The sequence below is a fragment of the Brassica rapa genome, chromosome A02 (genome assembly GCF_000309985.2).
Source record: "Brassica rapa cultivar Chiifu-401-42 chromosome A02, CAAS_Brap_v3.01, whole genome shotgun sequence".
Lineage (NCBI taxonomy): Eukaryota > Viridiplantae > Streptophyta > Magnoliopsida > Brassicales > Brassicaceae > Brassica > Brassica rapa.
The window spans coordinates 5,482,144-5,504,165 of NC_024796.2; the positions used below are offsets into that span (position 1 = coordinate 5,482,144).

The 22,022-nt window shown below is 37.2% G+C and overlaps 3 protein-coding genes across 6 annotated transcripts; 2 read left to right on the top strand and 1 right to left on the bottom strand.

Annotated features, from left to right (window-relative positions):
* Nucleotides 1-226: 226 nt before the first annotated feature.
* LOC117131763 (NAC domain-containing protein 6-like) lies at nucleotides 227-1,087 on the bottom strand. Its single transcript, XM_033284226.1, has one exon. It carries the CDS (start codon nucleotides 1,085-1,087, stop codon nucleotides 227-229), a length of 861 nt encoding a protein of 286 aa, XP_033140117.1.
* Nucleotides 1,088-6,667: 5,580 nt separating this feature from the next.
* Nucleotides 6,668-18,793, top strand: LOC103851769. Of its 3 annotated transcripts, XM_033285353.1 has the most exons (5): nucleotides 6,668-9,086; nucleotides 9,154-9,258; nucleotides 9,554-10,075; nucleotides 15,494-16,450; nucleotides 16,534-18,793. In XM_033285353.1, exons 3-5 carry the CDS (start codon nucleotides 9,593-9,595, stop codon nucleotides 16,762-16,764), a joined length of 1,671 nt encoding a protein of 556 aa, XP_033141244.1. In that variant the 5' UTR covers nucleotides 6,668-9,086; nucleotides 9,154-9,258; nucleotides 9,554-9,592; the 3' UTR covers nucleotides 16,765-18,793. The 3 variants fall into 3 exon arrangements, with proteins under 3 accessions (XP_033141244.1, XP_009126887.2, XP_033141243.1); XM_009128639.2 differs by having other exon boundaries at nucleotides 6,668-9,258; XM_033285352.1 differs by lacking the exon at nucleotides 9,154-9,258 and having other exon boundaries at nucleotides 6,669-9,086.
* A 489-nt stretch (nucleotides 18,794-19,282) lies between these two features.
* Nucleotides 19,283-21,979, top strand: LOC103851605 (serine/threonine-protein kinase BSK5). Of its 2 annotated transcripts, XM_009128472.3 has the most exons (10): nucleotides 19,291-19,606; nucleotides 19,701-19,909; nucleotides 20,000-20,135; nucleotides 20,280-20,413; nucleotides 20,486-20,591; nucleotides 20,663-20,748; nucleotides 20,824-21,012; nucleotides 21,100-21,264; nucleotides 21,339-21,452; nucleotides 21,523-21,838. In XM_009128472.3, exons 1-10 carry the CDS (start codon nucleotides 19,525-19,527, stop codon nucleotides 21,769-21,771), a joined length of 1,470 nt encoding a protein of 489 aa, XP_009126720.1. In that variant the 5' UTR covers nucleotides 19,291-19,524; the 3' UTR covers nucleotides 21,772-21,838. The 2 variants fall into 2 exon arrangements, with proteins under 2 accessions (XP_033141245.1, XP_009126720.1); XM_033285354.1 differs by having other exon boundaries at nucleotides 19,283-19,606; nucleotides 20,824-21,264; nucleotides 21,523-21,979.
* The last annotated feature ends 43 nt before the right edge of the window (nucleotides 21,980-22,022 follow it).

Genomic DNA, 22,022 nt, shown 5'->3' on the forward strand with positions numbered 1-22,022 from the left:
CGTGGCATTGTAATGGTCATATCATTGACCTACGAGTAATTCATGCAGTTGTATTGTATATAAATTATTACCAAATATTCACAAAACGTATGAATTGATTCTCTTTGTTTGATGAACAAAGTTAATCACATAATTGAAACTATTTTACAAACAATAAAGAATAACTTTGGCAACATTAAGAATATTTTCAATAAGTGTTTACACTTCTTGTGTTTGTACATGAAAACTAAAAGCTCTCGGTGGACTCGAAAAGATGTTTTTGAAGCTCTTGGTTCATCACTTGTTCTTCATCTTCATCATCATCCACTTCTATTGGTAGAGATTTATCGCCAAGCCTAGCTGAAGGATCACTAGATTGAGTTTGAGCGTACATTGGTGGCTCTTGTTGATCATCCAATCCCATTCTTGCGAATCTGTCAACGAGCTCTCCAGCCCCATCTTCTTCTGCGTCATGTGTCACATCCACGGCTTCAACTTCTTCATCCTTAGAATTACTTATCTTGCGAATCTTGCACAGGACCAGTTCCTGAAACGTATTTTCGTCCGGTAGCGAATACTCGTACATAATCCAGCTACTAGTGCTCCCAGGAACGGCAGCAGAAGTACCGTCTCCTCTCTTCTGCCTCTTATTGTTGTCGCTTTTAGTGAACTTTAGAGTTTGCTTTTTCCCTATTATGGTCTTCTTTCTCTCTTCGTCCTCAATATATTTTTTAGCGTTAGGCTTCCAACTCCCACCATCGTTGTCCCCGGCGATCCTCCGCTTTGAGTTCCTACCACGACCAATGTTCTTCACTGACACTTGAGTCCTTGTCACGAAATAAAACCACTCGTTCTTCTTGAACAACGGATGATTGGTATGGTCCAGCAACCATGGCTCCTTATCGTAAACGTTCTTCATCACGATGAAGTCTTCACACTCTTCATCTTTCGACTTGGGTTGTAGATACGTTTCTAACTTGGGTAGTAGATGATATTTGATGAGTTCGTGGTCTTCAGGATCAAAGTAAATTCCTCCATCTTCATCGTTATTGAACATGGTTTCGTCTGGATCATAGTAAACTCCTCCATCTTCATAGTTATTTGACATCGTTTTAAGGGTTTAGCGCTCAAGTTTGATTCTACAAAAGTGAGGTTATAACCTATTGAGTTGTACGTATATATACTACTACTATTTTAATTTTCTAAAGAAAAATTCAGATGATAATCCTATCATCGATGCAGTTTCCTATTACAAAACACGGTTTGTTAAGAGAATCAAGAAGATATTGTTATGATAGATCATATTGATAGATTTGTTTTATGAAGATAATATTATTTATATAAATTTATGAAGATAATGTTATGATAAATCATATTGATAGATTCTTTTTCATGAATTATGCTATGATAAATCATATTTTGTTAATAGATCGTATATAAATGTTATTTTTATAAAGATTCTGTTATGATAAATTATATATGTTGTTAATCGTATGTACTTAAATTCCGTTAGGTTAGGAGTGAGTCTTCGAGTATTAGTTCGAGTTCGGTTTGGGTATTTTGAGTTTTTGGATATTTGGGTTTAATCGTTCTCATTTTGAATTCTATAAATATCGGATTGGATTGGTTAATAACATTTTAGATTCAGATATATTTTATAACTCTATGTAGGAATCATTTTGAAATTCGAATTATTTAATATATGTTAATATTGATTCAGATTCGGATAGTTTAGATATTATATCAAAATAACATAGAATGAAGTATTTAAGAAACTTATTTAAAATTTAAATACTTATTTTGGATATAATTCAGATTTTTTTATTCAGATATATTTTATACCACCCTACATGGTCCATTTTGTATTTTACAGCTCATATAGAATATGTATTCAATTTTTTTTAGTTCCGTATTTGGTTCGGATTTCATTAGAGTATGAGTGAGCGTTCGGGTTTGGAAAAAGTCTGTCGGGAATTTTCGAGGAAATCCCGACGAAATTTTTACGAAACAAAAATAATGACTTCTAAAAATACTTGAATTCCGTCCAGAATTTTCAATGACAACAAAAAAATGGCTTTCGTCGAGAATCCGTCGAAAATTCCCGACGGATTCCCAAAGGAAGCAAAAAAAAAAAGATTCAGTATAACAACTTAGTCTTGAAAATATAACAACTGAGGGGTTAAGGGTCTCAATAAAATTACCAGATAATATGATACGAATAAAAACAAGTCTAGACGAATAAACACACAATAGTATTACACCAGTACTGCATTATGAATTCAATTGTAAACATGCAGAATAGTAAGAGTACGTGGCATTGTAAAGGTCATATCATTGACCTACGAGTAATTCATGCAGCTGTATTGTATCTAACTTATTACCCAAATATTCACAAAACGTATGAATTGTTTATCTTTGTTTGATGTAAAAGATAATCACATAATTGAAACTATTTTACAAACAATAAAGAATAACTTTGAGCAACATTAAGAATATTTTCAATAAGTGTTTACACTTCTTGTGTTTGTACATGAAAACTAAAAGCTCTCGGTGGACTCGAAAAGATGTTTTTGAAGCTCTTGGTTCATCACTTGTTCTTCATCTTCATCATCATCCACTTCTATTGGTAGAGATTTATCGCCAAGCCTAGCTGGAGGATCACTAGATTGAGTTTGAGCGTACATTGGTGGCTCTTGTTGATCATCTTTCTCCGTTGTCTGTTGATCATCCAATCCCATTCTTGCGAATCTGTCAACGAGCTCTCCAGCCCCATCTTCTTCTGCGTCATGTGTCACATCCACGGCTTCAACTTCTTCATCCTTAGAATTACTTATCTTGCGAATCTTGCACAGGACCAGTTCTTGAAACGTATTTTCGTCCGGTAGCGAATACTCGTACATAATCCAGCTACTAGTGCTCCCAGGAACGGCAGCAGAAGTACCGTCTCCTCTTTTCTGCCTCTTATTGTTGTCGCTTTTAGTGAACTTTAGAGTTTGCTTTTTCCCTATTATGGTATTCTTTCTCTCTTCGTCCTCAATATATTTTTTAGCGTTAGGCTTCCAACTCCCACCATCGTTGTCCCCGGCGATCCTCCGCTTTGAGTTCCTACCACGACCAATGTTCTTCACTGACACTTGAGTCCTTGTCACGAAATAAAACCACTCGTTCTTCTTGAACAACGGATGATTGGTATGGTCCAGCAACCATGGCTCCTTATCGTAAACGTTCTTCATCACGATGAAGTCTTCACACTCTTCATCTTTCGACTTGGGTTGTAGATACGTTTCTAACTTGGGTAGTAGATGATATTTGATGAGTTCGTGGTCTTCAGGATCAAAGTAAATTCCTCCATCTTCATCGTTATGGAACATGGTTTCGTCTGGATCATAGTAAACTCCTCCATCTTCATAGTTATTTGACATCGTTTTAAGGGTTTAGCTCTCAAGTTTGATTCTACAAAAGTGAGGTTATAACCTATTGAGTTGTACGTATATATACTACTACTATTTTAATTTTCTAAAGAAAAATTCAGAGGATAATCCTATCATCGATGCAGTTTCCTATTACAAAAAATGGCTTGTTAAGAGAATCAAGAAGATAATGTTATGATAGATCATATTGATAGATTTGTTTTATGGAAGATAATGTTTTTTATATAAATTATAAAGATAACGTTATGATAAATCATATTGATAGATTTGTTTTTATGGATAACTAAATTTTGACGCATGCTTTCAAAGCGCCTAATATAATTTTCATTTAATTATTAGTCTAGTTTATTATATTTCAATTTAATGTGCGACAAAACATTTAGATTTCAAAGATTGATTTTTCCATCTATATTAATCAAACTATATATTTTATGGTTTGGGAATTATGTTTTAAATTTATAAAAATAATGTATTTAATTATTTTCATTACAAATATCAATTTCATAATAAGTATTAATATATTTTTTAATTCTTAGTAATTTATGATCTTTTTTATCACACTTACACATGTCTTCTAGCAATATATCTTAATATGTTTTGATAAAATTTGATAAGGAACATTAAAAATTTAATTAAAAACAAAATTGTATATGAAATAATATAAATAAGAAGTCACTATATAGCTACATGTATTTATATATTGGAAACGACGATAGCTATACAATTTAAATATATATAAATACAATGGCCACTCTAAATACAAAGAAATGAATACCTATTGTTTGACAAAAAAAACATACTCACATATATATTTTTTTCACCTAACTATTTTTTTGCATTACACATTCGTTCCCTACACAATTATTTGAGAAAAATGTGTTTAATGGTGGAATTTATGTTCATATTTATGTTAGTAAAAAGATAGCCAAGGCCCACGTACGTTACGTTTTATTTGCAACCATAAGCAACTTTTTTGACTCTTTATTAAACAATTTAGATTGGCGGACAAGCATGCACGCGGTGCGAGGAGTTCTCCTTCAGCTTTGCTTTATGTCGATTCAATCCCACCGGTTTGGCTTGCTAGACCGGTTGGAGTTTCTAGTTAGTTTTAGTTGATGTTGTCAAAAAAAAAAAAATATATTAAACAATTTAGATTTAGAAAAAAAAATAATGGTTTAAAAGGGGAGTAACTGATTGGTTGAATAATATGTGACAAAAATTATTTTTTAAAAAAATAAAAGAATTGCACAGAAATGCAAATAACTCTAAAAGATAAGGGCAGAATCCTAGTAGAGATTCTATTTTAATGGTATAGATGCTATGACAAATCATATTTTGTTAATAGATCGTATATAAATGCTCTTTTTATAAAGATAATGTTATGATAAATCATGTGTTGTTAATTGTATGTATGTAGATTCCGTTAGGCTAGGAGTGAGCATTTGGGTCTTCTTTTAAGTTCGGTATGGGTATTTTGAGTTTTTGGATATTTGGTTTTAATCTAATAGGTCTTATTTGAATTTTATAAATATCGGGTTGGGTTGGTTAATAATATTTTGGATTCAGATATATTTTTTAACTTTATGTAAGACTCATTTTGAATTCAAATTTATTTCATGTATGTTAATTTTGATTTAGATTCGGATAGTTTAGATATTATATCAAAATAAACATAGAATGAAGTATTTAAGATATTTATTTAAAATTTAAATACTTATTTTGGATATAATTCAGATTTTTGGATTCACATATATATATATATATATATTTTATACCACCCTACATGATCCATTTGGTATTTTACAGCTCATATAGAATATGTATTCAGATTTGTTTGGTTCGGATTTTGGGTATTATGCCCTAGGTTAACCATTATTATATTATTACTAAGCAGTAAGCCCAAATAAAACGTTTCATAGTGTTGCCGTCTTTTACCCTCACCGTTAAATGGGTTCAAATTTCCGGGGTTAGGAAAGCAAATCTAAATCATTCGGTGCGGACGTTGTTGAAAACTTAGCATGGACTCGCCACTGTAACATAGCCGTCTCATCTTTGTATGGCGGTATCTTACGTCCGTGTCTTTTCTTTGTGGTTTTGGTTGTTGGAGGATATTCATCAAGAGAGAGCAGCTCAAAGACTTAGCAGAGCTTTTTCAGGGACATATCATAGTGGAAGTTCATCTTTAAGTCATTGTTCGTAATATTTGGTGGCTACTTGATTGTTTAAGTTCGATTAATACATAACTTGCGCGAGGTTCTTCGATAGACATAGTGCACTATGGAAGTCACAACATATCTCAACCACATTCGGCTTGTATCAAATTTATTCGCACAAACCGTTTAGCCAAATAACTTCTCTAATAACGCATTTACCTGCCATATTGTGGTTAATTTGTCATACAAAAACGTGTTGGATAACATATTTCCAATGATTTTTCGTTGTTGCTGGCCTTTTTTGTTTTGCAGCACCTGATTGTTTTGGTCTTATAGATTCGAAAAAGAACAAGTCCAAATATGTATATCTCTTTTATTAAAGTTTCATAATCGAGTTTACAGATTGTATTAATATTTCTGTGAGTCGTACACGCACAAAAAAAATCTAACAAAAATATATTATTTTAAGTAGAAATCGTCGTGACTGGAAGTGGCCAAGACAATAAACTACGAGCACGGTCCGCACATCTAAATACTAACTTATGATTAGTTTTAGACTTAATTATCTGGCATAACATTTTTACTTCCTACAATAATTAATGTCAAATACTCTTCTTCTTTTTTGTTATAAGAAAATTATATACTGATATTTATTATATTTGTCGAACGGACTTTGCGACAAGCTTAAGTGACCCATTGAACATTTAAAAGATATGGGTATCTTCTCCTTTTTAATGCACTTTCTTACTCATCGATCTCACTTTAAATGTTGAGTGGGATAAAAAAGGTTGCATGCTTATCTTTGAAATTTCTACTGAATGCTAATATGTACTAATACTACTGAACACACGATCTTAGAAATTATATCTCAGTTTTTATGTGAAGTTCTTTAAGATATGATGATTTTTCTTTGAACTTTTGCTGTTGTTGTTCCCTCTTTAGATTTAGTCGTGGATTCTGCTACTATTTTTAATTATTATGAATAAATGGATCTCTTGCATCAACAATAAAAGAAGACTCCTTACACCAAATAATAAAAGAAGACTCTCAATTATCAGACGTATGCTACCACCAAATAAGCGTATTAATTTCATGCATATATAATCACTCATACCACATGCCCTCATGTGTGTAAGCTATGTGGTAACAAGACGTGTGAAAATCGCACATCCAGAAAAGCAGTCTCAAGAACCTCACTAGGCCAATCGAACTAAGAAAACTACTCCCATGCATACGTCGATAACGTACGTGTTACAGCTTACAGGGAGCTTAGCAAACAAAACTTGTGTAAGTCACGGGAAAGTCGATAATTTTACAGTTTCAAACCCGTACAATTTAGATTCTCGGTGTTCAAATGTGGTAATAACTCATAAACCCCTACAATTACCCAAAACTTTTCTTTTTCCAAAATATTAAGTTCAATCTCCTTTGCTCAATTGATCCTCTTTTGTCCTTTAATTTTGTTTTCTCCTTCTTACTTTCATTTGTTAGTTGCTTTGGTTTGCTTATGGTGAATATCCACTAATAATAAAGTACTTTCTTCTTCCTTTATGTTGTCCCCATGAATGGTGATTTCAAGTTATCAACTTGCTCATAAGATCATCAGCAATGCTGATAGTCTCTCTCTCGATAACCAAGGTAAGTTTTTTTATTATTTTATTATTTTTATTTTTTATTCAGTTTAAAAAAAAAAGAGAGAACCAATCGCGAATTCCTACGTGGCGATGGGACCCACGCACAATAAAGAATCTGTGGAAAATTAATCCTTAGCTAAGGATTAATTTGACATATATTTTTTAACTATAAAGGGTTCCACAGATTATTATAATAAATTTAATGCTAAGGATTTTGTTAAAAATCATTTTGGAGGTGGTCTAAGGAATTGAATTATTCTTGTTCCTGAATTTTACTTTTTACCAGGAATAAATGGTTAATGGCTATCAATTTACAACGGACAGATTAAAAATGAATATAATTTATTAAAATTAGTCTACTAAGATAATGTTTTAATGTTGTAACACGTAAAGTAGAAGTTTTCGTAAGAAATTTGTAAAACAAGAGAAGTAAATGCATGTATGAAAGCCCCACTTATGTATGATACGCTGTACTATATCCATACTATATATACTCATGAGTATGACCTGCTTTCCACGTAGTGTAGTTAGCAGTTGCGGAGCCAAATTTTTTTATACGGAGTTAGAATTATTTATTTCAAAAACATTATTTATAAACCACTAAAAATATAAATTATAGCTTCAATTTTTAAAGTTTTGTAATTATTTTAGTGGGATTAATGTTTTTGTGGGATCAAATTTTATATTTTAATAGCGTCAATAATTTTTTTTTAAACAAAAACAAAATTTTTTAAAAAAATAGTGGAGTCAGTTAACCCCACTTTCCCTTTACTATTTCCGTTCCTGGTAGTTAGAATACCTATAATTTCCACGTAGTGTAGTTAGAATATACAGTAGACATATTATAACTTAACTAATACTAGTACATTTAACATTACAAAAAGATCATTATAAAGTTTTCTTGGAAACTACAGCATCTGATATTGAGCAGCCTCAGTGAATCCATTTAAATCTGTGAAATCAATCCCACTATCGTCCCACCAACACATGACTTTATATTAATCTATACACACAAAATATTATATAGTTTTCTTACCAAACAACATCAGGGTAAAAGAAAATTGACCACACGGTTGCATTTATTGATTTTTGGTGCAGCTCGTGTATAAAGATATATTAAGAATGCATATTTTTTTTTTGAAAATTATAAAACTATGTTTTAGTTGTCCTAAATAGTCTTGACATTATTTTTTTGAAACCTGAACAATTTTGTTGAGTTTTTCTTCTTCAAACTGTTTGAATTATTATTATTATTATTTTTTCAAAGTGTTCGAATTATTGAGAAATAAAATGAGTAGATGAAGGTCTCAAAAAAAAAGAAAGAGTAGATGACGTAAAAGCCGTAAAAAAAAGATGATGTGAATCATGTGATTTTTTATTCTTCTCCGACGCGAATCATGTGCAATCATTTAAAAAGTATATAAAGATTACAAAAGAGACAACTATTAGTAGTTGTAAGATTTGTTCTAATTAACGTTATATTATACGTTTTCTTCAAAAGAAACATTATAATATACGATGCATCCTATAATTGCTAATCTTTAAGAAAATTCATTACATATATTTTTTGGTCAACAGTCATTAACATTTTAAAGTTTTTTTTCAGTATTTCACTATTTTGTAATCTTTTGTTAACAAGCACACGTAAACGTGCATATATATTAATTTATATACAATCTCAAAAAAAAAAAAAAACAATCTCAACCGCATGATTTACGCTTTACTTAATTATCTAACCGTTGGATCATGTTCGTTCCCAGTCACACTCACTCTCCTTTCCTCTCTCTCTAGCTTTAATATTTTCTGATCTTCGCTTTGCTGATTCACTCTCAAGTGGCATCTTCTTCTCCTTCACCGGTTCTGCATTCTTCTCTCTTACCCTGTTTGAGGTAATTTCTCTGTGTTTCCTTTTTTTTAATCTGAGGAAGTTTCTTGGCTTTGATTCGGTAGAGACAGACGTTAACTAATTTAGCGGCGGACAAGCTTGCACGAGGTGCTCGGAATTCTCCTTTAGCTGTGTTTTATGTTGATTCTACCTTACTGGTTTGGATTTCTGAAGCGGTAAGTTTCTTATTATAGTTTAGTTATTGTTGTCAAAAAAAAAAAAAAAAAAAAAAGACCGACGTTAACTATTTTTCCTTTGGTGAGCTAAGAAACAACTATTTGGCTTTGATTCGGTAGAGTTCCTCATAAATGCGAGGATACATTATTTAGCTGTTTCTTCGGGGTCCATCGTTGTTATCTCCCATTACCATTTTTTTCTGAGTCCGATCCGTGAGGACCACTTGAAATATTTTAATGATATTTGATGTGATTTATTTTGTTTTTTCTTTGTGTTCATTTTTTCATGATCCAGGAAGTCTATGTCGGTCCTTAAGCGGGATTGAACTATCAAATGGAATGTGCTACTTCGTCTCAACCATTGCGTACTCAAGTGAAACAATGCATGGAGACTCGTCCTGGTGGTGTTGAGCCAGAGCTTGTCAAGTATATGTCTAAGCTACCTGTTTTCTTGGAGAGAGCTGATACCACCACCCCTCAGGAGAATCTCCTGAGCGTAGGTGTTCTTCCCTGGAGCCGCTTGGAGAATTGGCAGCATAGTCATAATAACCGGATGGTGATGATGATGCCAGTCAAGAGTAGGTTTCCTTCTTCATTGGTTCGGCCGCCTAGTGATAAATCCTCTGCTGGGGCGAGGATTGTGCATCAAAGGAGACACCGTAGCTCACGGCAGACAAAGAAACCTAAAGACCATAGAGGAGGTCTCAGCGTACCAGATGAGCAGCAGCTGGTTCTAAACACTAATGCACAAGATGGAGTTGAGAAGAAGGTTCTGAAAGGGAAGATCTGCCCCAGAACTGGAACTTTATCAAATGAGGTTGGCGTGGTGAAAGGGGGATTCTGAAGGCGATTGCGACTAGGGTTTTGAGATGGATTCGGCGCAGCCGCCGGACTTATCTGGGACGGCTCCGGCTACGAGTAAGGTTCAGGAAGGCTCAGGGCATGGATTCGCAGGCTCTGAGAACGGATTGATGCGGAAAGAAGGAGTTCCACTCAAAGCTCTTTCGTGGGCTGGTATCGCGCAGGAGAAGAAGGTTTTGAGAAAATACACTCTCGATGTTACAGATTCGGAGGGTCAGCTCAACGTGGAGATCCCCGATGAAGTTGTCATCAACGTGAATCCCCTTTGGGAAGATTTTCTAATCGGGAAGTTTCTGGACACAGCGCCTCATATTGCGAGGATTCATGCTGTTGTGAACAAAATATGGAGAGATGGAGGTAAAGGGCAGGCAGTGGAAGTCTTTGTGGTTGACTCCACAACCATCAAGTTTCGGGTAGGAGATATTGCTATGCGAAACAGAATCTTGCGCAGAGGGATGTGGAACATAGGGAATATCCCTATGGTAGTCGCAAAATGGACTCCGAAAGAGTTGGAGGAGAAGCCAGAAGTCAAATCGATACCACTTTGGGTACATCTCAAGAACGTTCCGATGAATATGTTCTCTTGGGAAGGCCTAAGTTTTATCACCAGTGCTGCAGGTCACCCAGTGAAGCTCCACCCAGAGACAGCAGCGTGCTCGAACTTCAAGCTCGCAAAAATCTTTATTAACGCTGATCTCTCGAAAGAACTACCGAGTAAAATCAACTTCACCAAGAACGGGAAGTCTTCACTTGTTGAATTCATATATCCTTGGTTACCTGCACGCTGTCATACCTGCAACAAATGGGGGCACACAGACAAAGTCTGTGTAATGAACAAGAAGGAAGAGTCTCCAAGAACGGTCACAGAAATAATACAAGCAGGGTATCTTGCCATGAAAACTGCAGAGGCAAACAACACCACTGAGATGAACAACAACAAGGAGGAGCCACAAAAGAAGGTAGTGGCAGGGGGGGAAGCTGAGGAAGCTATAGTTGAGGGAAAGGAGACAGTTGAGGAAGGGGAGGCTGAAGTAGACTCATGCGAGGTAGATGTAGTTGGGAAAAATGCAGAGGAAATAGAAGAAGCAGAGGAGGGTGAGGTAGTTGAGGCAACTGTGGTAGTTCAAGACTGGGCTCACGTGTCTCCTGGGAAAACAAGTAGAAGCCCAAAATCATTGGAGTCTACTCAGGTTACACTAGCATCGAGATTTTCTGCTCTGGAGAGTGCAGATGAAAATGGAAATCTGGTAGTAAACATTGGAGAACTGGTAGTAAGCAATGAGGAAAGTGCGTTGGAGGAGTGTGGAGAGGAAGTTAGTAAGGAGATATGTGATATGGGAAGGAGGTCAGAGGAAACTCAAGAGGAAAAGGAGCCTGATAAGCAATTGGGAATGGAACAAAGCAGACGGAATGGAAGCAAAACAGATAAAGAGGAGAATCAAGGAAGTGTTAGTGGAGGAAGCAGTCTACGACCCTCTCTGCCGAGAAGCTCAAAGACTAACCACAAAATCCTTCATGAGCACTCAAATAAGGAAACAGACCCTGGTACTCAGGGAAAACGGTCCCGCAAATCTTTTCAATGACTGGTTTTTTCTGGAATGTGAGAGGTTTTAACAAAGGTTCCAAACATAAAGTCGTCCGTCAGTGGATACAAAATAAAGGATTACAGTTTGGTGGTCTGCTGGAAACTAGAGTCAAAGAGAGCAAATCTGCTCAAATTGTTTCGTCAGTATGTCCGGGCTGGTCATTTGTAAATAACTATGAATTCAGTAGGAGAGGCAGGATATGGGTTATTTGGAGTCCACAAGTCAGAGTGACTCCGGTGTTCAAATCTGACCAATTAATCACGGTTTCAGTTCTTGTGGAAGGGGAAACAGAGGAGTTCCTTTGCTCCTTTGTTTATGCAGATAACACTGCAGAGAAAAGGAAAGAGTTATGGGAGGACATCAAAGCTCACCAAGATTCACAAATGTTCAGGAACAAAGAATGGGCAATAATGGGAGACTTCAACGAGATTCTTGACGGGGAGGAGCATTCTACCTATCAAGACTCGGGTCTGATCACTCCTGGAATGCGGGATTTTGAGAGTGTTGTTCAGCATTGTCGTCTTCTAGACATGGGATATCAGGGGCCAAAGTTCACATGGTGTAACAGGAGAGGAGAAGGAACAATCTGCAAAAAGCTCGACCGTATTTTGGTCAATGAAACTTGGCTTAATCAACGTACTCAGGCCTATGGTATTTTCGAAGCAGGAGGATGTTCAGACCATCTGCGAGGAAGATTTCATCTCCGGGCTGAGGCAGTTGGCAAACGTCGACCTTTTAAATTCTCAAATGTTGTAGCAGAGGCACCAGAGTTCTTGAAAGTGGTTTCAGATTACTGGAGAGAAAAGCAGCCACTGTTTCAATCCACATCTGCCCTTTTCAGATTCTCCAAGTACCTGAAAGGTTTAAAGCCTCTGATCCGAAGTTTGAGCAAAGACAAGCTAGGAGCTCTTACAAAGAAAGTAAAAGAGGCATACCAAGATCTTTGTGAGAAACAAGAGAAGGTAATGGTGGATCCTACTCAAGGAAATATTTGGGCAGAGCAGACAGCAGCGGAGAGATGGCAGCGGGTTTCAGACATTGAGGAGAAGGTTTTGAAGCAACGATCTAAGCTTCACTGGCTGAAGGTAGGAGATAGAAACAACAAAGCTTTCTACAACGCTGCTAAAGTCAGAGAAACCCGAAATGCAATAAGGGAAATCAAGTGCCCTTCTGGAAACACAGTCACCTCTCAAGACGAGATCAAAAAGGAAGCTGAGCGGTTCTTTCATGATTTCATGACGTTGGAGCCATTGGGTGTTCAGGAGCCCACGGTTGCAGAACTCCAAGACGTCATACCTTTCAGATGCAATGGTGATCAAAGAGCTATGCTTGAGAGGCCAGTAACAGAGGAGGAGATAAGAGAAGTGGTGTTTCACATGCCGAGTGATAAATCTCCAGGCCCTGACGGCTTCACTTCAGAGTTCTTCAGGGCTTCATGGCCTATTATTGCAAAGGATTTCATAGCTGCGGTCCAATCTTTCTTCAGTAAAGGGTTTCTGCCTAAAGGGCTTAACACTACCATCTTGGCGCTCATTCCTAAGTCTGACAATGCGCAAGAGATGAAAGATTATCGCCCCATCTCATGCTGCAATGTCTTATACAAGGTCATTTCCAAGATTATAGCAAACAGGTTGAAACGCACCCTCCCTCAGTGCATCTCTCACAACCAGTCAGCCTTCGTGAAAGATAGGCTACTAGTGGAAAATCTGCTTCTGGCAACTGAGATTGTCAAGGACTATCACAAAGAGGACGTCTCCCCCCGCTGCGCAATGAAGATCGACCTTGCAAAAGCTTTCGACTCTGTACACTGGCCATTCTTACTGAATACTCTGAGGGCATTAAACATGCCTGAGGCTTTTATTCACTGGATTAAGCTATGCGTATGCACACCCTCCTTCTCCGTACAAGTCAACGGTGAGCTAGCAGGGTTTTTCCAAAGCAAAAGAGGGCTGAGGCAGGGGTGCGCTCTCTCTCCCTACTTGTTTGTAATATGCATCAATGTCCTGTCTCACATGTTGGATAAAGCGGTAGATAGAAAGCAGATTGGCTATCACCCTCGGTGCAAAAATATCCTACTGTCACACCTGTGCTTCGCAGATGATTTGTTGGTATTCACAGATGGAACAAAGAGATCAGTTGAAGGCGTGTTGAAGGTATTTACTGACTTTGCAGCCATCTCGGGTCTAACCATCAGCCTGGAAAAGTCCACTCTCTATGTTGCTGGAATCTCTGAGGCAGTCAAAGCAGATATCATATCCAGTTTCCCTTTCTCTTCTGGAGAACTCCCAGTTCGTTACCTCGGGCTCCCGCTTCTCACTAAGCGCATGACAATAAACGATTACATGCCGCTAGTGGAGAAAGTTCGAAAGAGGTTGCGAAGCTGGACGGGCAGGTTTCTGTCACACGCGGGTCGGCTTCAACTCTTAAGTTCAGTAATAACGAGTCTTGCGAACTTCTGGATGGCAGCATTCCGTTTGCCAGGTAGCTGCTTGAAAGAAATAGAGAGACTGTGCTCCGCTTTCTTATGGTCGGGACCGAACTTGGAAACTTCTAAAGCTAAGGTGAGTTGGAAGGATGTCTGCATCCCTAAGAGTGAAGGAGGTCTGGGGCTTCGGCCATTAAAAGAAGCAAATACGGTGCATTGCTTAAAACTCATATGGAGGGTTTGCTCGGGGGGGCCTTCCTTATGGGTTAAATGGATTCACTGCTACTTGATCCGTAAGGGATCTTTTTGGTCGATCACAGATAACACCAGTTCTGGATCATGGGTGTGGAGAAAATTGCTTAAGCTCCGGGAACTTGCGAAACCATTCCTCAGGAAGGAGATTAGAAGTGGGGAGCAAACATCTTTTTGGCATGATCAATGGTCGAAGTTTGGAAGCCTCAAGGAAATGATAGGAGATCGGGGCATTATTGATTTGGGTATATCTGAGAATGCTAGTGTGGCTGAGGCTTTAAGACGGAGAAGAAGAAGAAGAAGCCATCGGCTGAGCATTTTAAATGAAGTGGAAGAGGAGCTAAATGCAATTCGCCTTATTGCAAATCAGGAAGAGGATATTGCAATGTGGAAACAAGCAGACGACAGATTTGTCTCTACTTTCTCCACTAAGAGAACTTGGGAGCAGATACGAGGAAACCACCAACCATGCACCTGGAGCAAAGGCGTCTGGTTCTCTCAGTCCACTCCAAAATACTCTTTCTTACTTTGGACTGCTATTAGGGGAAGGCTTCAAACACTTGATCGTATGCAACAGTGGTGTGATGGGCTTAATACCACTTGTGTTCTATGCAATGTCGCTCAAGAGTCCTGCGCCCATCTCTTCTTTGAGTGTCACTACTCAGAGCAGGTGTGGAAAAAGCTTGTGGGGGGTATCATGCGAGACAGATACACCGCAGATTGGAATGACCTTATTGGAATTATAGCAAATCCCGGCTACAATCCAACTGAGACCTTTCTCTTTAGGTATAGCTTGCAAGCAACTGTGCATACGATTTGGAGGGAGAGAAACTCGCGTAGGCATGGTGAGGAGTCACATGATGTGGCAGTTTTGGTCAAGTTCATTGACAAGGCAATCAGGCTGAAGCTACTTGCAGTTAAAGGCAAAGGGCATAAATATCTTGAAGAGGGTCTCATGGCTTGGTTTGGATCACGAGAAGGCTGAGAGGAGGTTTAAAAAATAGAGTCTCTGATTTTTTGATTCTTTGTACAAAAATAAAACAGTAGCATCAGATGTAATACAGTTTTGGCTGAATAAATTTTACATTCATTCAAAAAAAAAAAAAAAGAGGTTGGCGTGGTGATCTCTAGTGCTGATATTAGTAGAAACAAGAAGAGTGAAAAGAAGCAAGAGGAAACCAAACTCTATCACTCAACTAAGAAGCTATCTCTAAAAGAGGCTAAGACCTCCAAGAAGAGTTCAACTAAGAAAGTCCAGGTTGCTGTTGAAGTCGATTACTCTACTCAACATTCTTGCCCCTTGCCATGTAAATTAGCTGATGAAAAAGAAACAACCACTACAAGCCATTTAAGAAGGTTTATGGAACCTCTACTGAAGCCAAGAGCAACTCACTCTTCTGGCGTTCAAAGAAAAAAACTGGCTATCACCGGTTGCAAAACAGTAAATGTGAACGATTCAGCTCACGAGAAGAAGGTTCGAGCCGTTCTGCATGCAACAGTTAAGAACAACCAGCCACTCTTTACATTTACAGTGAACAAAGAAACCAACATTCTTGCAGCCACGCAAAAGAAAATGGGAAGCTCGGACGACGAGGGTGAATGCATTAGTGTTTACACTTTCTTCTCTATTAAAGACAGAAACAGCTCATGGTTAAACCAAAGAGGCAGAGGCCAAACGCATGGTGTTATCATCTCTAACGTTGTTGCTCAGATGCGGGTCTCCTCGAGCTCTTCTTTGCCATCTGGTTCCATCAGAGAGTTTGTTCTCTTCTCTGTAGAGCTTGATCAAGAAAGCGTGGGAAAGTCTGATCATCTGCAGCTGACAAACGAGCTAGCCGCTATCATTGTGAAGAGGAGGGCATCACTAAATCACAATGTAGTAAATAAAGACATTAGTGCTACGGTCATACTTCAAAGCGGTGTTCATAGTATGCCTCATAAAGGAGGAGGGCCTTCGTCTTTGATACAGAGATGGAGAACAGGTGGGTCTTGTGATTGTGGAGGTTGGGATATGGGCTGCAACCTCAGGATTCTTACAACTTCAAACTCATTCGAGCTTTTCTTTTTGGTACAGATTCTCTACTTTAGTCCCAAATCCAATCTCTCTTTTTAGGCTTCATCATCACTTTCCTACATTTGTTTTTTTTTCAGGGAGAACAAGCAGAAGAACATCCGTTCTTGAGCTATAAACCAATCAAGGAAGGGATATATTCAGTTGTGTATGATTCATCCCTTTCACAACTACAAGCTTTCTCTATATGTATGGCACTTGCTGAGAGTAGGAAAATGTCAGACTTCACCCTTGGTCACAAAAGCTCTCGTGATCAACATAAAGCTAGAGTGGAAAGTGTGTTAGTCCCGGACCAAATGTTTAAAGACTAATGGCAACTACCACCTGTTGGGCAGGTCTGAGGTTTATATTATTACTTCAAACCCAAATTTTTACTTACAGGTTAGTGTTAAGCCTAGTGTAAGTCAGTTGCAGGAAATAAGAAAGCATCAAGATCTTTTAAAGTAGCTAGGTTAATGTGTATCCAACCAAAAGATAAATGATCTTCCCAACTCTTTTTAAGTGTGAATATTTTATATCTTATTGTATGTATAATGTTGGTCTACTTTTAAGCTGTGAAAATCTTTGGTCTCTGGAAGTTTAAAGGGGCTTTTTTGGGGTTTCCATGTGATTCATTGTCATTTGGATCTCTCTTTTGAGGCAGCAAAATCGGATTTGGATTCACAAGAACCATGCATGTTTTTGAGCCTGCCTCAGCTGATCAGACAAGGTCGATGATCTTAAAAACACTCCTTTCACGTAAAAAATATAGACAAATAGCTAACTCTCAGTTTTTCATAAATATGAATTTTTCTTATATCAGTTCATATTTTTAACTTTAGTCTTTTAAAGTCAAAAAGATTCTTCTTATTTGTAAGAAAACAATAAAAGTGTTCCCATCGTTCACGTGGAGTTGTTGTTTATGTTGTCACAAAGACAGTGAGAAACAGAGTGGATTTTATAGCTTTATCAACTTAGAACACACAACAAGCAACATGGTAGACCCATCAAATATCCAATTTGACATATGCCCAGAAAAAGACTATAATTCTTCACATCATTTAGAAGATTATCCGAGATTTCACAAGAAGACATTTTCTTTGTCTAAATGATTATCTGGATGTTCTGTTCTTTGTCTAACTTTTAATAAATATTAGCCAAAATTAGACATCTCCATAATTTTAACCATTGCAGATTGCACAAGGCATTTTAAAAATGAATCTATTTTTGGAAGAATATATACAAGTTAGACAAGGTATTCAGTATTCAGAATACAAAAAATAACATTTGACTGAAAGGCCCTTTCTCAATTTTAGGTTTTCTTGCGCATATAATATATATTAGGTGCCAAAATATGATTTTGTTACTGGTTTCTATATTTCTTGAGCCATGAGTCCAAGCAAGTCTTTGACACATGCAATTTAAGTCTCCGAAATGAATCACACTCCATTGTTAAGAAGAAATATTATTATTATCTTCACTTATTTTGCTTATTGTGGTCCTGACTTGTGTCACTTAAGAGCATCTTAATTTAGGCTAAAATGTGTCCCCCAAAGGACAACAAACATCTCCTTGGCACAGGCGTGAAGTCATCTTCTATCACTACTTTCCTTTACCATATTTATCATCAGGATCCTATTTGTCTCCACCAACCAACATTAGTTTTTCTTATGAAAAAAATACATGCATATTGATAGTATATGTCGTTACAGAAGCTTTTGACTTGCATATAAAATGCTTCATGGACCTCTTTCGTTTTGTTGAGTCACCGTCTGCGTCATTTTAGCTGGAAAGTTCTTAGCTTATGGGTTCAACTGCACATATAGTATAATTTAATTAAAAGTTGAAAACCAGCATTTAAAAAAAACTGTTTAGTGTGGCGAACACATTATTAGTTAAACACAATTTTTTTTGTGTGTAAATTGGATACAATTAACATTCTGGATATAGTACAAAATAGTTACTACGTTAAGATTCTATATTCTTGTTTATCTATCCTTTCTGGTTATTACATAGATGAACCCTAATAATATTCACACCCACACGCATGCACACATGGTTTTGACTTTGACCATTCAGTTTACAGTTTTGTCCCTGATTTACAAATCTGCATTGTTATTATAATTTTTTCTTACAGATTCCATACTACTTTTATAAATTATAAACCCGACGTTTCAGAGTTGCTAAAACGCATTTAAAAAAATCATTTTCAGAAGTGCAAAACAATTTAAACATCCATTTTATAAAGCATTCTTAAACATTCTAAAACTTTCATATCATTCATTTTCCAAGATTTCTAAAATGTTATCTTCACGAGTTTGTGATATTTTTATTGTTTTTAGTTTGATGGTGTCTTGATGAGAAAAAAAATTACAAAATGGTGTTTGGGATCCATTTTTAGAAACAAGATCACATTGACAGTACTCATGTTGCACCTCCTTTAAAAGTGTTACTAAAAAAATCACGTTAACAGATTAATTGGTTCATATTATTTAGAGGGAGTGATACATTATTTTGAGTATCTAGAGATTAGATGGCAAAAATAAATTTGTTGAAGAAAGTAGTTAGTTTTTAGAGCGAAATTTTTATATGATTGATAATTATGGCAAAAATAAATTTATTTTATATGATTATAGCTTTAGTTAAATTTGTAAAATATATTTAAATTTCTACTATCATATATTTTTGAAAAGTGAGATGATGTGTACTTAAATATTAGTAATATATAAACCAGTGAACTAATATACTGTTTTATTCAGTTCAAAATCTAGTTTGAAATAAATATTCTACATTTAGAAAAATAAAAGAAAATGTTAGATATTTTCTGAAAAACCAAAGTAAAAAGAGGAGAAGAGAGAGAGAGAGAGAGAGAGAGAGAAACATTGGATCCACAAGTATTATACTGTTTTCTTTCACCAGTGTCTTCTCCAGTACGTGCGCTATATAAATTTTCTCGCAGATTCCTTTCCTTTCTCCTCGAGAAAAAAAAAAGAAACCTTTTTTTCTCTTTCTCTTCACATCTCAGTAAGTGACTCAAGACACATAAAAAGAATCTCTAAAGCTTCTTCTTAAACCTGTGATCAAAGCTTTCAATGGGACTTCGCTGCTCTAAGCTGTCTCTCTGCTGGTGGCCAACACATCAGAAATCAACTCTCAACGACGCTTCTGATCTAGGTAGAACCTTGTAAAGTAGAAAGTCTCTACCTTTACCGCATTTACATTTCTCTAAAAAGTTGAGTTCTTTTTTTTTTTTTAATTTTTCCGACAGAAAACGGAACGGAGGATTTGCCGTCGTTTAGTGAGTTCAGCTTCGACCAACTACGAGCTGCCACTTCAGGTTTCTCCACGGACAGCATCGTGTCCGAACACGGCGTTAAAGCTCCCAACGTCGTGTACAAAGGCAGACTCGAAGATGGCCGGTGGATCGCTGTTAAGCGCTTCAACAGATCCGCTTGGCCCGACACTCGTCAGTTTCTTGTACGAACTCTCATAAAGTCTCTTCCTTTTGCTCATTTTCAGTTGATGGGTCTTGTCATTTTCGTTGTTGCTTACTGTTCCATTTGATAGGAGGAAGCAAAAGCTGTGGGGCAGTTGAGGAGTGAGAGGTTGGCGAACTTGATTGGGTTCTGTTGTGAAGGAGATGAGAGACTGCTCGTTGCTGAGTTTATGCCTTTTGAAACTCTCTCTAAGCATCTCTTCCACTGTAAGGGAACAACAGTCTACTTGTTTGGTCTGATCAATTCTTTAGGAGATTTAGTTTGGAAGTTTCTATTTGTGGTTCCATCTTTATTAGTAGAAGATGTGTTAAATGCTATTGGTTGATAATGGGTGATGATGATGTATGCAGGGGATAGCGAGCCAATGAAGTGGGCAATGAGGGTGAGAGTGGCTTTGTATCTTGCACAAGCACTCGAGTATTGCAGCACCAAAGGTCGCGCCTTGTACCATGATCTCAACGCTTACAGGATCTTGTTTGACCAGGTCACTATCATCTCTGACCTCTCTTTCTTATTGTGCTTAATCTTTAATCATGTTCTATAATCTGAATTACAGGATGGTGATCCGAGACTATCTTGCTTCGGTCTTATGAAGAATAGTAGGGATGGGAAGAGTTACAGCACTAATCTGGCTTTCACACCTCCTGAGTACCTTAAAACAGGTTAGTTACTGATATGAGATTCAATGGTGTCAGCTTATGTATCTGATGTGTGTTTTATCAATATCATACAGGGAGAGTGATTCCTGAGAGCGTGGTCTACAGCTTTGGAACGCTGTTGCTAGATCTTCTCAGTGGCAAACACATACCACCAAGCCATGTAAGCGCACATTTATAAGCACACTAAACACCTCTCAGCTTTTCTTGATCTATGCTTATCATTGTTGTTGTACAGGCGCTTGATCTGATTCGTGGGAAGAACTTCATGATGCTAATGGACTCGGCTCTTGAAGGTCATTTCTCTAATGATGATGGAGCCGATTTGGTTCGCTTAGCTTCCCGTTGTTTGCAGTATGAAGCTCGTGAAAGGCCTAATGTGAAATCTCTTGTGACCTCACTCGCTCCTCTTCAGAAGGAAACTGATGTATGCGCACACACTAAGTCAATGTCCTTTCTTCATATATTGCGACTCTCATCTTCTTATTATGTTATCTTTATTGTTTTTCTTCAGGTTCCTTCCTATGTCTTACTAGGGATTCCACATGGAGCTGCTTCTCCGAAGGAAGCAACTTCGCTGACACCTTTGGGAGATGCTTGTTCAAGACTTGATCTCACCGCGATTCATGAGATTCTTGAAAAAGTGGGGTACAAAGACGATGAGGGCATAGCAAATGAGGCAAGTACAAAATCTTGTGTAGTCTTCCATTGAGATCATCTTCCTTATGTTCATTTTCATTTGCAATTACACAGCTCTCGTTCCAAGTGTGGACCGACCAGCTTCAGGAGACTCTAAATGCCAAGAAACAAGGAGATGCTGCGTTCAAAGGCAAAGACTTTGTCACTACCATTGAATGTTACACGCAGGTAAGGAACAAAAAGCTGCTTACTTTAGAAACATATTTGCCACTTAATCCCTTGTTAATTGTATCTGCAGTTCATCGAAGATGGGACAATGGTGTCGCCAACTGTTTTTGCAAGGAGGTGTTTGTGTTATCTGATGAGCAACAAGCCTCAAGAGGCTCTTGGTGATGCAATGCAGGCGCAAGTAGTGTCTCCTGAGTGGCCAACGGCTTTCTATCTCCAGGCTGCTGCTCTCTTCAGCCTTGGAATGGATAAAGACGCTTGTGAAACCTTAAAAGATGGAACTTCCTTGGAAGCAAAGAAACAGAATAACAGAAACTGAAAGCTTTAAGTGTATAGGTTTCTTCTCTCTCTTTCGTTTTCTGAAGAAAAGCCTCATTGTCTTTTGTTTTTATCAAGCATTTGAGCTAGCTCGTGCTTAAATTGTGAGTTCCAATTTGAAGAGATGATTCAAAATTCAAATATGATTTGAATCAAGAAAAGAAGGATCTTTCTCATTAATGTCCAAGATCAATAACTGCTAGTGACTTCTTCTTTGAACATAATTTAACGAGAGGGGTAAAAGATGAAAAG

Bases quoted from the DNA above. Each gene is read 5' to 3' on its own strand.
- LOC117131763 (XM_033284226.1), bottom strand. From the start codon at position 1,087: ATGTCAAATAACTATGAAGATGGAGGAGTTTACTATGATCCAGACGAA.
- LOC103851605 (XM_033285354.1), top strand. From the start codon at position 19,525: ATGGGACTTCGCTGCTCTAAGCTGTCTCTCTGCTGGTGGCCAACACAT. The intron at 19,910-19,999 runs GTACGAACTCTC...TCCATTTGATAG, and splicing joins CCGACACTCGTCAGTTTCTT to GAGGAAGCAAAAGCTGTGGG. The intron at 20,749-20,823 runs GTAAGCGCACAT...GTTGTTGTACAG, and splicing joins AACACATACCACCAAGCCAT to GCGCTTGATCTGATTCGTGG.
- LOC103851769 (XM_009128639.2), top strand. From the start codon at position 9,593: ATGGAATGTGCTACTTCGTCTCAACCATTGCGTACTCAAGTGAAACAA. The intron at 10,076-15,493 runs GTTGGCGTGGTG...AAAAAAAAAGAG, and splicing joins CTGGAACTTTATCAAATGAG to GTTGGCGTGGTGATCTCTAG. The intron at 16,451-16,533 runs GTACAGATTCTC...TTTTTTTTTCAG, and splicing joins CATTCGAGCTTTTCTTTTTG to GGAGAACAAGCAGAAGAACA.